This window comes from Maylandia zebra, linkage group LG7, assembly GCF_041146795.1.
Source record: "Maylandia zebra isolate NMK-2024a linkage group LG7, Mzebra_GT3a, whole genome shotgun sequence".
NCBI lineage: Eukaryota > Metazoa > Chordata > Actinopteri > Cichliformes > Cichlidae > Maylandia > Maylandia zebra.
This window is the reverse complement of record NC_135173.1, coordinates 53,461,318-53,475,272: the sequence shown is the minus strand read 5'-3', so window position 1 is coordinate 53,475,272 and position 13,955 is coordinate 53,461,318. Positions and strand designations below refer to the sequence as shown.

General features: G+C 42.8%; 1 protein-coding gene across 10 annotated transcripts in view; it reads right to left on the bottom strand.

Annotated features, from left to right (window-relative positions):
* The window catches only part of LOC101473317 (disabled homolog 2-interacting protein), a 165,659-nt gene that overhangs the window by 34,168 nt on the left and 117,536 nt on the right, over positions 1-13,955 (bottom strand). For all 10 annotated transcript variants that reach the window (XM_004549828.5, XM_004549833.4, XM_076886663.1 and 7 more), the window contains 3 exons: positions 8,737-8,890; positions 6,995-7,093; positions 4,038-4,592 (listed from right to left, as the gene is read on the bottom strand). In XM_004549828.5, coding sequence (XP_004549885.3) covers positions 4,038-4,592; positions 6,995-7,093; positions 8,737-8,890 — 808 coding nt within the window. The remainder of the gene's footprint in view (positions 1-4,037; positions 4,593-6,994; positions 7,094-8,736; positions 8,891-13,955) is intronic.

Genomic DNA, 13,955 nt, shown 5'->3' with positions numbered 1-13,955 from the left:
GTGTTTGCGCAAGCCGACTGTACCTGTGTGCCACAGCTGCGCAATGAGCATCGCTACCTGCTGATGACAGTGCAAAATACATTAATAAAACGCTTAACACAAGTGAGGCTGTGCTGTGGGCTGACTTACCAATTTACTAACAGAATGCACAGAGGAGAGCCCACATATTTCTCCCTCGAGGAGCTGTGACATAAAACGCTACGGCATAATAACTGGAACGCCCCCGCCCTCTGGCCAGTTATCATAAAAATGAATAATCCTTATCGCCACTTCGCACAGCCAGCTAAGATGAGCGGCAACAAAATTAGAACATAATCTTCCCGAGGGCCGAAGTATCAAGAGGACGTGATCAATAATGCCAGCAGTGGATATTTCCACATTTTCTTTTTTTTTTAAAAAAGGGAAGGTGAACTTCTCCGGGCAATTCCAATACAGCAGATGGCTTGTTTATTGTCATTGGGGAACTTCAAATGGTGTTGCTTGGGTGTACAGACAAAACACCATTTCCCACAGGGTAAGAATGGACCCAATGTCGAGCCCTAACAGCACCAAAAACCTGCAGACTGAGAACTGGATTTCTCACACAATTATTATACTAATCCCCGAATTGCAGTGAAAAGAATATGACTTTTAAATGCTAAATTTCAAGCAGTTTTTCTACATTTGGCATTTTGGAGGGATAGCCCTAACATGGTCATCTTAGGCACACAGCTCTAGCTGTGAACGCTGTCCCCCTACCCATCTGTGACTCAAGCTTTCTATTTGTGAAGGGTCAGCCAATCAGAACAAAGCTGGAAAGTGAGGATGGTGTTAAGGGGAAGGGAACTTTTTAGCTCCCTTCCCCTTAAGACAGCTTCTTTAGGACAATCGGTTACAACGAGGCTCAATATAAGATAAGTAAGCATTATTTTGAAGTGCGAATAAATGTATGTAGTCTGACCTGGGCATAATGGTCATGAACACAGTGAATAAACTGCCTGCTAAATTCTTGTGATCACACAACGGTGTGTGCATAATCTCTTATATGCAGTGAAGCAGGGTGTGCCTATGCTCACCGATGCATCGAGACATCAATACAGCATCAGTAATGACATCTCTCCAGAGACCTTTGGCCTCGAGATGCTACGAAGCATGAAAGAGAGATGAAGGGAGACAAAGATGGAAGTGGGAGGGGGGGCAAGAGAAAAGGAGTGCAACAGAGCAGAATATGCAGGGCTTAATTAGTTGGTGATGGGCGATAAAATGTCACAAGAAGAAACAGAAGTCGAGGAGTGTTGCATACTGATGACTGCGGCAGCCTGAAATCTGCATCTAACAACTCCAGGTCCACTTAGAAGCTGGTTTTGACCTGTGCATGGGAGATTAAAGACAACACACATCAGCAGGACCACAAAGAGACTTTCACCTCCACTTCAACTCCACTGGGTGCTGTGTTTTTTTGTCAGCGTCCAATGCTACGGCAATGCATCGTCTCCATTTTTCCACGCTGCCAAAATCCAGTCTGGTGCAGACTGAATTAGAGAAAAATGACTCATGGATTTGACTTGAGCTTGGCTAGTTAGAAGACTACACAATAATACCGAGGGAAGTAAATAACCAAAGGCTTTATTAAACAATTGCAGAAAGCCGAGCCTACATGATTTCCCAGAGTCTATCTCAGCACAAATAAATTGCTCGATTCCTAAATATATCTCACCAATTCTCAGGAAGACTGTAAGTAAGTTGGCAAGACATGAAAAACACTTAATTGCCAAATTGAACAAACTCTACAACGCACGCAGAAACGTCTCCATTTAAAGCATGTGTTCAGCAGCACAGAACATCATCATTAGGCTTAAAAGTATTTTAGAATAAGTGATTTGTTGGAAATACAGGGTGCTGTTTGGCGAGATGTGACTGCTCCATCTCTGATTTATCAAGGCTAAAGGGAAAAAAAAACCCAACAGACTTTTGTGAGTAAGCCGCCTAAAAATGTCAGACCACTTTACAATGTCTTGAAGCCTTGACAGAAAGAAAGAAGCTGCAGTAGTTAACACAACAAACACTCCGTATTTTAAGAGCAGCTATCATTAAGTCTGTGCTCGCATCAAACCGCAGACTGTTCTTTGCCTCTTCTTCTAAAGGCGTCAGTATGTAGCATGCAAGGCTACATTTAAAAGGACTTTTCTTGAAACACAGATGTATTCGGGAAATTATCTGTGTCTCTCTTTTAAGATGAGCATTTGGGAGTAGCACTTCTTGCTGCCAGCTCCAGCATATGTGCATCTAGCAGCAGGGAAGTAAGACCGGGGAGGAGGTGAGAAAGAACTAAGAGTACCAGTGTTTTCCTCAGAAGTCTGGGATTAATTGAAAGTAATTAAGGAAGTAGGCATCTCTGCGGGGACTAGGGGCGGCCTCACCCCCACCCATCAATCAGCAGCTATCAGTGCTGAGCCTAAAACCAGCACAGTGGCAGTACATTGTGTACTGACATCACTTCTTAAGCGCTAATCGTTCATCGCCCCACTGAGCCGGGATAAAGTCAAAGAAAGTCCAAAGCTTTGCTGATGAGAAACTGACAAGCAAACTAAACAGAAACAGAAACTGTGGCTGGAAACTGACGAGGAAGAAAAGACGAAGTGATGCTGATGTGATAGACATTGATACATAGCGCACCTACGGGAGCCTTTGAAAGACACAACTTCAATTCAATTCAGTTCATTTCATATAGTGTGAAATCAAAACAACAATATCGTGGCTCAAGAGTTGGCAGTACGTCTTGTAATCGGAAGGTCGCCGGTTCGAACGCCGGCTCGGACAGTCTCGGTCGTTGTGTCCTTGGGCAAGACACTTCACCCGTTGCCTACTGGTGGTGGTCAGAGGGCCCGGTGGCACCAGTGTCCGGCAGCCTCGCCTCCGTCATTGCGCCCCAGGGTGGCTACAATGTAGCTTGCTATCACCAGTTACTTAGTTAGGGACTAAGTAAAGCGCTATACAAATACAGGCCATTTACCATTCACCTCATGGTACTTTATATATAAACAATAACAGAGAGAAATCCCCAACTATCAGATGACCCCCTACGATCATGCACTTGGCAACAGTGGCAAAGAAAAACACCCCTTTTAACAGGAAGAAACCTCCAGTAAAACCAGGCTCAGGGGAGAGGCGGCCATCTGCTCCACCTGAGGGGTTAGAGGAGGGAGAAGGGCCGAAAGCTCCCAGCACACAGTTTTTGTGCTAATGTTAATGAGCTTTGAAAGCATCAGGGCCTTATCTAGTATGCACCTCAGCACTTGACAACCAGGCTCTGTCATTTTACGTGATCTGTCACTTCGCTGTGGTTCCCAAACAATTCCATATAGCATAAATCCCACTACTAGTTAATCATGGAATATTTAGCTGTGCTGTTACCAGACGGTAGCGTTTTACTACAGCACCACGCACAACGAAGGACCCATTATTTCACAAATGTTTGAGCAAAACCTACAACCTACTGCTTTTCTCCACATACTGTATCAGAACAATATGTGCTCATAAAACTTGATTTTGACACAAATTTCCACTTTTTTCATAGCTACAGTATGTAAGGTCAAAATAGCATCATGTTTTACCCACGGAAAACACAAATATTGTGCCGTCAAAGAAAAGTCAAAGGCAGCTATTTTAGACGGATGGAAGATTATTTGAGTCCCAACGACCTGCTGTCATGGGAGGCTTAGCTACCACTGTGGTGAGCTAATCTATCCCTGTGCTTGGAGTGCTACAGACAAGCAGTGCTCGGTCCTGCATCGGTATGCTGCGGAGCGCTGCGGGGGGATATGTGCGAGGGATTAGCTTGAGTTAAAACTGTAATACAGGCTGGTGCAGCGAGAGGAAATCACTTGTCTGTCTGGTCTTTGTCTGCTCTGCATTACAGCAGAGGAGAGGGTCAACAGTTCACAAGATGAGCAGGCAGCGGAGGAACAGTTAACCCCTGTGAGCTTTCATAATGTCTTGTCATTACCTCATGGCAAGGTACGTGGAAACATCTGAAATAAAGGATCTTTGCTACCAACCTTGGCCTTGCCAGTGCTCTGCAGAATGTGAACCAGCGCGCACGCCATCTCCTCCTTGTTCTTGACGCTAATCCCAGGCTCGAGCACAGAGCACAGTAGCATGTAGTTATTGGTAGTGTACTCTGCAAATTCTTTGTACATCTCCATGGGAAGGATGTTCATGCTCTGATAGCGTGCCTTAATTCTAATCATGGGACCAGACGTCTTGCCCTTGGGCGGGTTCGGGGTGCTGACGGGATACCATTTCTCCACAAACTGTCGCCCGGTGACAGCTGCGACGGGGATGTTGATGAGTCCGATGTAGTTGTTTTTGTCTTTCTTTTTCTTCTTGTCTGTGTCTTTGTAGAGGTGGGCTGTGATGGTCTTGACGGCGGGAAGGTTGCTGAACTCAAAGTGCTCTCCCCAGAAGACGTTGTCGGTCTTGAGCTTGCAGGTGGTGCGGGCGTAGAGCGAGTCGTCGAGGCAGAGCTCACAGTAGTATTTCTTTTTGGCCGGCAGATCCTTGGCTTCGATGATCCACAGCCTCAGCATGTTCTCGACCCGTCGGCTGTTGTCCTGGAGACGGAAGATGACAGGAAGTAGTTTGATCAAATTTTTAAAAGCAACATGATAAACATAATTTACTGAATAAAAAAAGGCAGTGAACAAATCCACTAAACAAACCACATAGTTGGAAAAGCAAACTGATAAAATTCGAGATCAGACCCCGACAGGGAAGTCTCACCGCTTCAAGAGTCAAAAACAACCTCGGCAGTATTTCAAACATTTCACTGAAGCAATTTAAAAACCTCCCTTTCTCCCTTCCATTCCCGATCATTAAAGAGCTAAGAAATATCCTACATTATTTCACAGAGTGCTAACCCATTCTTATGTCATCAATTGATTTTGCCAAGAGCGGGCATATTTTTGGCCCATTATTCACACTGCCTTTGAAAACTACCTCCCAAAAAGAAGAGAGGAGATAAGAATTACATTATTTTTAAAAAAAGAGGAAAAAAAAAGAAAAAGAAGTGGCAGAGCGTCTTACAATCACGAGAACTACTTTAGATCTCTGGAGTGCTCAGAACTCACCGGTATCTGAATACGTTTCACATTTTTTTTTAATGGTGCAGTTAAATTTCGTTTACGCTTCGTGTTTCTGTTGCTCTTCATCTTATTTTTGATGTCTCCGCCATTCATTTAAGTGCAGCTACATGAAATGGGGAGCTGAAATTTGAGGCACTAAGCTGAGTTACAGACACCTACAAAGAAAAGACGGGCCTTTTTTTTTTTCCTCCCCAAGGCTTTTTAACTTGCTTCTATTTGTAACTGAAAAACATACATATGTCTCTATCAAAATATCATCGTGCTCTTCTACATATTGCCTGGTTATGTCACAGTCTTACATAAACCTTCAAGGAATGTCAAGGGATCGCACTTGTGTTCCTTTCCAGGTCCGTCCCCCACAAATCTAGAGAATAAACCCTCCAAATGATGAGCACTTAACTTCCTTATTAATCTCTCCAACAGACGGCAAATATCTTGACTTGCGTGATTCATGTGCTGAGTCACTGCGCACATGATAATTAAAGCACAGTTCTACCATTTGACGTAACCAAGCAGGAAATTAAAAGGGTAATTAAATATGCTGCTGTTTGTTCTTTAAAAGCGTTTTCATTCTTCAACTGCAGTTCGGTTAGCCTTGATAAAAATACTTAGGTTTAGAAAGAAAACAATCACACAATTGGTGTTTGCCCAGTGAGTGCACTGAATGTTTTTGCTTTCTACAACTGATTGCAAGTGGTTGACCTTAGGCTGAGTGTGCAACGCCCTCAACCTCTGGACAACCAACTTTCACTCGCAATTTTACTCTTCAAATCTATGAGGCTTTGGCAGTATTCTGAATGTAAGTAGCTAATGGGAATTTCTCTGTTTGTAGACGACAAAGGATTTCCAGTTTTCACCTTGTTTATCTCAGTTAATCACCTCATTATCATAAAGAGCGCGCACCGAATTACAGACTAATTGCAAACTTGACCCAATTTAATTGCAAACTGATTGCAGACTGTCTTTTTTATTGCGTTTTCGTCACCATCTTGGTGCCTCAAAGTTGCTTTGAAGATGGCAACTGGCTGCAAGCGGTCACAAACCTGGTCTCAACCTTTCAAGCAATTATTTCAAAGGCAGCTCAATCTCAAGTTCCTTGTTCACAGTCACTATAATTGTGCTCCTGCTGCAGTCTCCAGCCACTGCCTTCCTTAGTGACTGTGATCATTAGGAAGCCATTCTGGCAGAAAGATCCGAGTGCAAACTGTGTGCAGTAGCCTTTATGTAACCAAAACTGAAACTGCTTTTTCACCGAGATGTATGATCTTAAAAACGCCATAGTTTTCTTGACTGTCTAACCTGGTATAGGTAATATCATAGTAGTGGTGGATTAGTGGTAGTAGATATATTTAAAGTGCTTTAGAGAAAAATTACGAAATAAAGTTTAATTTTTAAAAACATTTGCTAAAAAAATGCATTTCATCCACTCAAAACACACATATCAAAAGGGCTAAGACAAGGAACATTCCAGAGCTATTTAAGAACCCCTCCACACCCCCAACGCCGCCACTTCTCCACATCTAATTAATGAGTAATTTGCTAAATAATGACGGATGAAAGAGTGAAGAGGCTGAGTGAGCAGGACTATTTCCCTGGCTTAAAATGTTTGCCACCTTCCCCTTGTCACAGCTGTTTGTCAGGATCCCAGATGGTACTGAAACATAAAAAGCTCTTTACATGTTGCCTGTATGCCTTCTTCATCAAACCTGACGTGCACACATCGGATTCTTGCTGCGTGAGTTGCAACACAGTGTAAACTCTGTATGGCTCTGTCCTCATCACTGTTTCAAAGTGTTTGGAATTGAGACACTTGTGTATGAACATATTACCACTGAATACTTCACACCCACTGTGTGTTTTTGCATACTCACCTTGTTTGGTTGTACAGCCCTCCTCAGATTCTCCATCCATTTGTCTCTTTCGGCTGCTGAACGGCATGAGAAACATTTGCTTCCTGTGGAGGTAGTGACCTACCACAGAGAGAAGGGAAAATTTAAAATGCTTTGGTGATACTGTCAGAGAAAAAAATAGAACAGTGAAGGTTTCACTAAAACTTTGCTCATAAATACCACAGACAGCAAAAGAATGGTAGGAGCATCTTCAGTCTCCTTATGTGAGAGCTGTTTTTGAAACTGGATGGTTTAAAATAAGCACAGCAGGATGAATGGTGAACAGAGCACAGGGCAGAAAGTTTAGGATAGTATTGGGTCGCTTCCCTCCAAGAAGCTCCCTTCTTGACAATTCAGTCCTTAATGCAGTGATTAAAGACAAAGTCTGTCATAATTTGTTTTGAATTTCTCTGCTCCAACAACAATAATTACAAGACATCAAATTTCATGTAGTAATTAAAGAAACTGCCCACTGTACTTCCATTGATTTTCTGTAACTAGAGAAAAGTCATCAAGAGTTAATCACAACATTGTGTGTTCCACAATAAAGAGAAGTTGGCTCTATCATGACTTTTGATTGCGACTGGTCATCAGCAGCTCATAAAGGAGGAGATTTACAGCAAAGACAGGGGATTAGAGGACTCGCTGGTTCCAAAAATATTCCTGCTAGAGGCTGAATGATATAGGCTTTTTAAGACAGATACCAACACCAATATTTGGGGACTTAGAACTCCAATATATCGGCTGATATTATGAATCATGAACAGATTTCCATTACATTTGTTATCTTTAGTTACTTATGAGTCTTTCTCAAGATAATATGGGAATGCAGTTTAAAAATAATGTCATTTTATTTTGTCTTACTTGTTCACGCTCTGCTCGATTCTGCTGGAATCAACTGCTTGTTGCGTTTGTGGCGTTTCAAAGACGGGTTGCCAAATGATGACACCAATATATTTGCAAATAGCTAATATTGTCCTACGGACTCTATTTCCCAAACTAATGATTAAAATTTGTGAATTAGTAAACTATGGCACAGGGGGGCTCCTGGATAAATAGCAATACTAAAGATTTGTTGTGACCATTAGTTTTAATTAGCTTTTTCTCAGCTTTTGAGTATTATTATTGTGTAGATATGACAGATGGCACTGAATGCCCAGGAGCTTCAGCTAGTGTTGTTGCTAGAATAATATTAAAAAAATGTACCAAGCAGTTCCAGATTCTTCTTTCTAGCTTTAGTTTTTCTTATGTGATCTGAAACTAAAATCTTGGGGGCGAGGGGCAGATTAAGGAAATACTCAGCAAAAAAAAAGTCCTACTTTGAGTTGAGAAAAAGCCAGTTAAGGGTTATAGCAAACCCAAAATAGCGTGTTGTGGTAACTGGGAAAACAACACAGAGTCGTTACTTCACTCGAACTACAAATAAAGGCAGGCTCATTAAAATTAATGAATATTTCAGCTGTTAGCTTATTCTGGGATTCTGCTGCGCATGCAGAAAAGCTGCAGAACAAACTGTAAATCCAAAAACTGACTTTTCCTGTAAGCTCAGCTTTGATGGCTGCCAGCATCTGGATGTCAAATTCAGATACAGTTGATGACTGTCAGCTATGTGTGTAGTTGTAGTAAGTACATTAACTATTGAATTATTTTATTTCACAAGCAAAGCAGCATATAGGCTGTGTGTGGATGCATATAGCCCCCCCGTCCCCCCGACATCCTCTCACCTCAAAGCAGTAGTCTTGCCCGAGGATGCTGCTGTGAACGGGCTTGATGATAACCTCGTCCTCCATACTTAGGTCCAGGGCTTCCACAGCGCTGCTGGGGCTGAGCAGTGATTCATGGGAGCGGGACTCCTTCAGCCTTGGCATCAGATGAGATCTAAAAGCGGAGAAAGAAGAAGAGAAAACTGAATCACCCTGCCGAGTTTGACGGGCAGGAGCGAGAGAGGAAGCATATGGGCCGCCCATAACAGCAAGCGCGAAGGAAGCGAGCGCGAGGAGGACGAGGAGAGGATGCTCCACTTGCCTTCGAGTCAGCCGACGAGTTCGCACGCTGCGCTTATATCGACACATTCACGCAGCCACTTCTAAGCACGGCGATAGCAGATGCTTTGTGGCTCCTCATTTACAAGTTGGAGCATCAATGAATTAATGAAACGAGCTCGGAGGATTGACTCAAGCTGTTCTGCCAACTAATGCAGCAGAACCACCATAAATAGGAAGTTAAGCATTTTACAGATTATCATTAATGTTCAGACATCCGTGATGCAATCATCTTCCACCGCTATAAACCCGCTTCATAGATGCTTTTTTGGACTTCCATTTAGGACCCAAAACACAACAGCATTCTCTGGCTCAGAGTGCCCTTAGAGAAACGTTCAATAGTTTGTCAAAGACGGCCCCTAAGCCCACAATTCACAGGCATTTTTTTTTTTTTTAGCCAAAGAAGATTAAGAGACAAAGTAAAGAGCTTTCCACTGTTTGCTGTGTTTGATGTTGCCCTACTTTGTCTTTACAGAAGAGTTGGATTGAGTGTCACTTATGACGAGCAAATGTGTCTCTACGCCGTGTATATATGCTGGTGAGCAACATTAATTTGAGATTTCCACATCATGAAGTCAACCAACATCATCCAGAGTCAAAAACAAGCACTTAGCGCTCGCGTGTTTCCTTTAACCACTAACCCTACGATCCCCACCGCATCGCAGCTGGAAGAGGATGAAAAGTTAAATACTGTAACATCAGTGAGGGCTGCACGCAGCAACAGGCACGCTACATAACATCAGCCCCTGATGCTCCAATACTCGAGAGGAAGATGAAGACAAGGGTTCAATTGCTCATGTAATGAGTGAGAACAGTCTTTTAACAGTGCCCTCTATGGACGGCTTACACACTAATCCCATGCATGTGTGCGCGCGTGTGTGTGTGTGTGTGTGTGTATACTGTACATATTTTCAGCGGAGTAGAGGAAGAGCTTTTCAGGAAAAATGCAGCAGCCGTAATGACAGATTAGTGACTGCGTGCGGCCCTTTGTAGAGTCAGTCAGCTTTGTTGCCAAATCCTCTGTGCAATGTGAAGTGGATAATGACCTGGACACTGTGCTTTTCCCCCCCCCTTTTTTTTACTTAATAACAAACGTGCACACACACGCACACATACACAAGCGTACAGAGGAAAATGCCATCCTGTGAAATAGAAGAAAAGAATACAACAAGGTGCAAAATACAGAAAAAAGGAGAGAAAAAAAGCCTAAAGGATAGCTCTGAATATGAAAATCCAGTTTTAGAAGCTCTTACTCCCCCAGCACAGCTGGAGAGGAAGTGACTTTGCACCTTCCTCTGCTTTGTGATTGGCTGACAGGGTACTGGGCAGAACAGAGAGCAAGTAAAATAATCAGAAAGGAGGGGAAATGGGGATTTTTTTTCTCTTGCTTTTTTTTTTTTTTTGGTGGGATGTTCTGTCAGAAACAGGAAGGGAATGTCCACGGACCACAGTTCAAACTCCTAAAGCTGCACGGATGATTCTAAGGGAACTAACTGCAGGAAAACAATCCGTCAGAGCGCTGCTTTAATGAACTCGTAGCACGTGCATTTCTCATACTGAGGCAGAGGTGAACAGGGAGCGTGAGCATTTAATCTGTAAAAGAATGATCCAGAATTTGACTAAAGTACAGAAGAACTGCCTCAGAAAGAATGCACTGCGTCCCCTAAAAGGCATCCATTTCATTCTTACATAATGACTCTTTTTTTTTTTCCTCTCAGCATATTGTATTAGAAGAACATTAGTGTCAGCGAGAATTGTGCCAGACTGTGAAAGTATGAATTGATAAATAAATATGCTGCCTGTCATCTGTGTGGCACTGTATTAAACTGTGCCGCGACGTGTAATTTACAGCCTATTGTGGGCCGCTTCACCATAACGACAGTAAAAGAGTGTCTGACGTCTGAATCCTGTTCATAACGTCTACATCTGACAAAGCCTTTATGCCAACCTCCTGCAAATGACAACCTGCAATACAAGCAGGACATGGTGCTTTCTCCTTTTCATTCCTACCACCCTCAGCTTCAGCCATTATAAGAAAACGTCCTTCTTTGTCCTTGGCAATCCTTCAGTAACTTGTATCTACGCTTCCCTTCATCTGTTTAGGTGGGGGTCCACGTTTCACATCGACTACCTGACACATATCTTTCCAGCGCTTTCTCTAAGTTGTGCTTCAGATTTGTTTCACTCACTGTGTTCTTCTGGCTTTCTTTTTAAATATTACAGATATTTCAAACCAGTGGCTCATAACGCAAGAAAATAAATATGCAGAAATACGTGCTCGTGTAACGCTTGATTTAGACTTCTGTGGGGAAATGCATGTTGTAAGCTATGACATAACTGGAAACCCCTTTTAACCCCTAAGCCATAACCTTGCACGTAACCTGATGCGCAACCCCCAAGAAATGTAACTGTAGTCCCGGACAAGTAGCCAGGATAATAAATACATTCACATCGACAAAAGAGGATTGCATTTTTAATCAACCAAGTACCTCTTATGTGATGGAAGGCATGACGGCCCCCTGTTGGGTTTTTATTAGATGCTAAAGTTTCGAGATGTTGCCAACATGAACCAGAGTCTCCCGTCTGGATTCAAACTGCAGACTTTACATGTTCATTTAAACCCATTTTGATCCTTTATGTTTTTGTCTTGGATGAGAGACAGTTTTTTTCCTACCGTTACTGTTAAACCAGCTTCTACCTGCACCTTTTTCTTTTCTCAGCTTTTCCACTTCAGCCAAATTGCAGAATCCTTTTTCTGACTGCAGAGCAAAATGTATCAACAACAACAACAATCCGGGTGGTTGTTCCGCACATTTAAAATAGCCCCCCCAAAAAACAAAAAAAACCCAAGGAGGGATAGAGACTGGTGAAAATATTCTTTGATCGGCGAGCGCTGTGTGGGAAAGCAAAGCTGCTGCTCTTCCAGTACGTAATTGTCTCTGAAGGACTGTTTAAATTTCTTTTTTTATAATCCCAGAAACCTGGTAGTGTAGCTGTACATTCACTATTTAGGAATTTATGCTGCTGCATCAGGCCAAATCCCATCAGCCCACTGTGAGAACTAGACAGACTGTGTTCTGCTCTGCCAGCCCTAATACTGACTCCTAACTGAGTTTCCATTGAACCTCGGCAGAGTAATGGATCCTGAGTGTGTCTGGGCTTCACCCAGTGCGCTTTGTGTCTGCATCCTGTAAAGAGAGTTCATCAGATAGGCTGTCTGGGCTCCGATACAGTCTGAAACATCAGGCGCTTATAGGCGTCAGTGTACTTAGACGCATAACACTGCACTGGCTACACCGCAAGGGAGTATGTTTGTACTGGGAGCTCGAGATAGGCTGAATTAATGGAGTGCGACGCAAAGAAACAGCACTCTCAAAATCCACATCCCACTGAGCTACTACAAGAGTTTGCTTTGTTTCACTACAATCATATGAACTACAACAAAAACACATTAACGTGCACGTGAATTAGTGCTAATCTCCACATGGGAAATAAATGCCCTCTTTGTGTTGTCGTTCCAATAACCAACAACCAGAACGAGCCAAAAGAGCAAAGTTAACCCTTCCAACATGACGAAAAACAATAAACCCAGGCAGGGTGTTAAGTCTTCTTGATTTTGGCGGTTACTGTGGATACCACCCCCACGTCCAGTGTTTACACAGCATTTAGTTAGTCCAACATTCACAACAATCGATACTCTTCCAACTTGCATGCTGGCACGACAGTTAGTTGTTAATCGTCCTCTCTACCAAGCACACAAGAGACAATGTTTAGGTAAACATATTAGCAACCACAGCCAATCAAAGACAAAGGATGACAAATTAGTACTTGCTAAATTTTTGATGCCATCTAACTCATTCTTTCAGAAGCGAGATGAACTTATTTTATTCCAAAGTAATTGTGAGACATTATCTAGCCAAACTTAAAAAAGAGGCAAAGACACATAAAGTTAAAAAGAATTCAGGAGAGAAATGCATACAAGTTTAAAATATCTGTGTATGGTTTCTGATGGAAAGTTGGAAAGCGATTCAACTTTTACAGCAGGAGCACAGAGGGTACAGACGGTTGAAAAGTTGCCTATTATCACTTTAACTACGATGTGTGCCTTTGTGCAACTATAAATACTGTCAGCAAAAAAAGAGAAACTCTCTGTATTAAGAACAAACATCAATACTGTTGGACTGCCTGCTCTATAACCGATCGATTGGCTACAGGATCGAGAAAAAAAAAAGTCCATAAGGGGGTCTAAGATTATCCATAAGGGGTTAGGGTTAGGGTCATTATGGTCATTCATTATCCATAAATGAATTACAAACAAATATAAAAAGGTAGTTTTGCAGCGTCAATCCCGAGCAGTAGATTCCATTGTGTCCGTTCTCGTGATATGATTTTTCTATTCTGATGAGCGAAGGCTTTGCATCCAGCATGAGTGTAGCTGTCAGAGCTATTCGAGATGCTGCTCGATGTGCCTGCAGTTAGAAAGCAGGTATAAGCCACACTTATTGAATTATATGGTAAATGGCCTGTATTTGTATAGCGCTTTACTAGTCCCTAAGGACCCCAAAGCGCTTTACATATCCAGTCATCCACCCATTCACACACACATTCACACACAGGTGATGGCGAGCTACATTGTAGCCACAGCCACCCTGGGGCGCACTGACAGAGGCGAGGCTGCCGGACACTGGCGCCACCGGGCCCTCTGACCACCACCAGTAGGCAACGGGTGAAGTGTCTTGCCCAAGGACACAATGACCGAGACTGTCCAAGCCGGGCTCGAACCGGCAACCTTCCGATTACAAGGCGAACTCTCAACTCTTGAGCCACGATCGCCCCATAGGTTGAAGTTGTAAAATGTTGCTTTTTTTGTTTCTTTTTGTTTTGTTTTTGTAAATGTACCA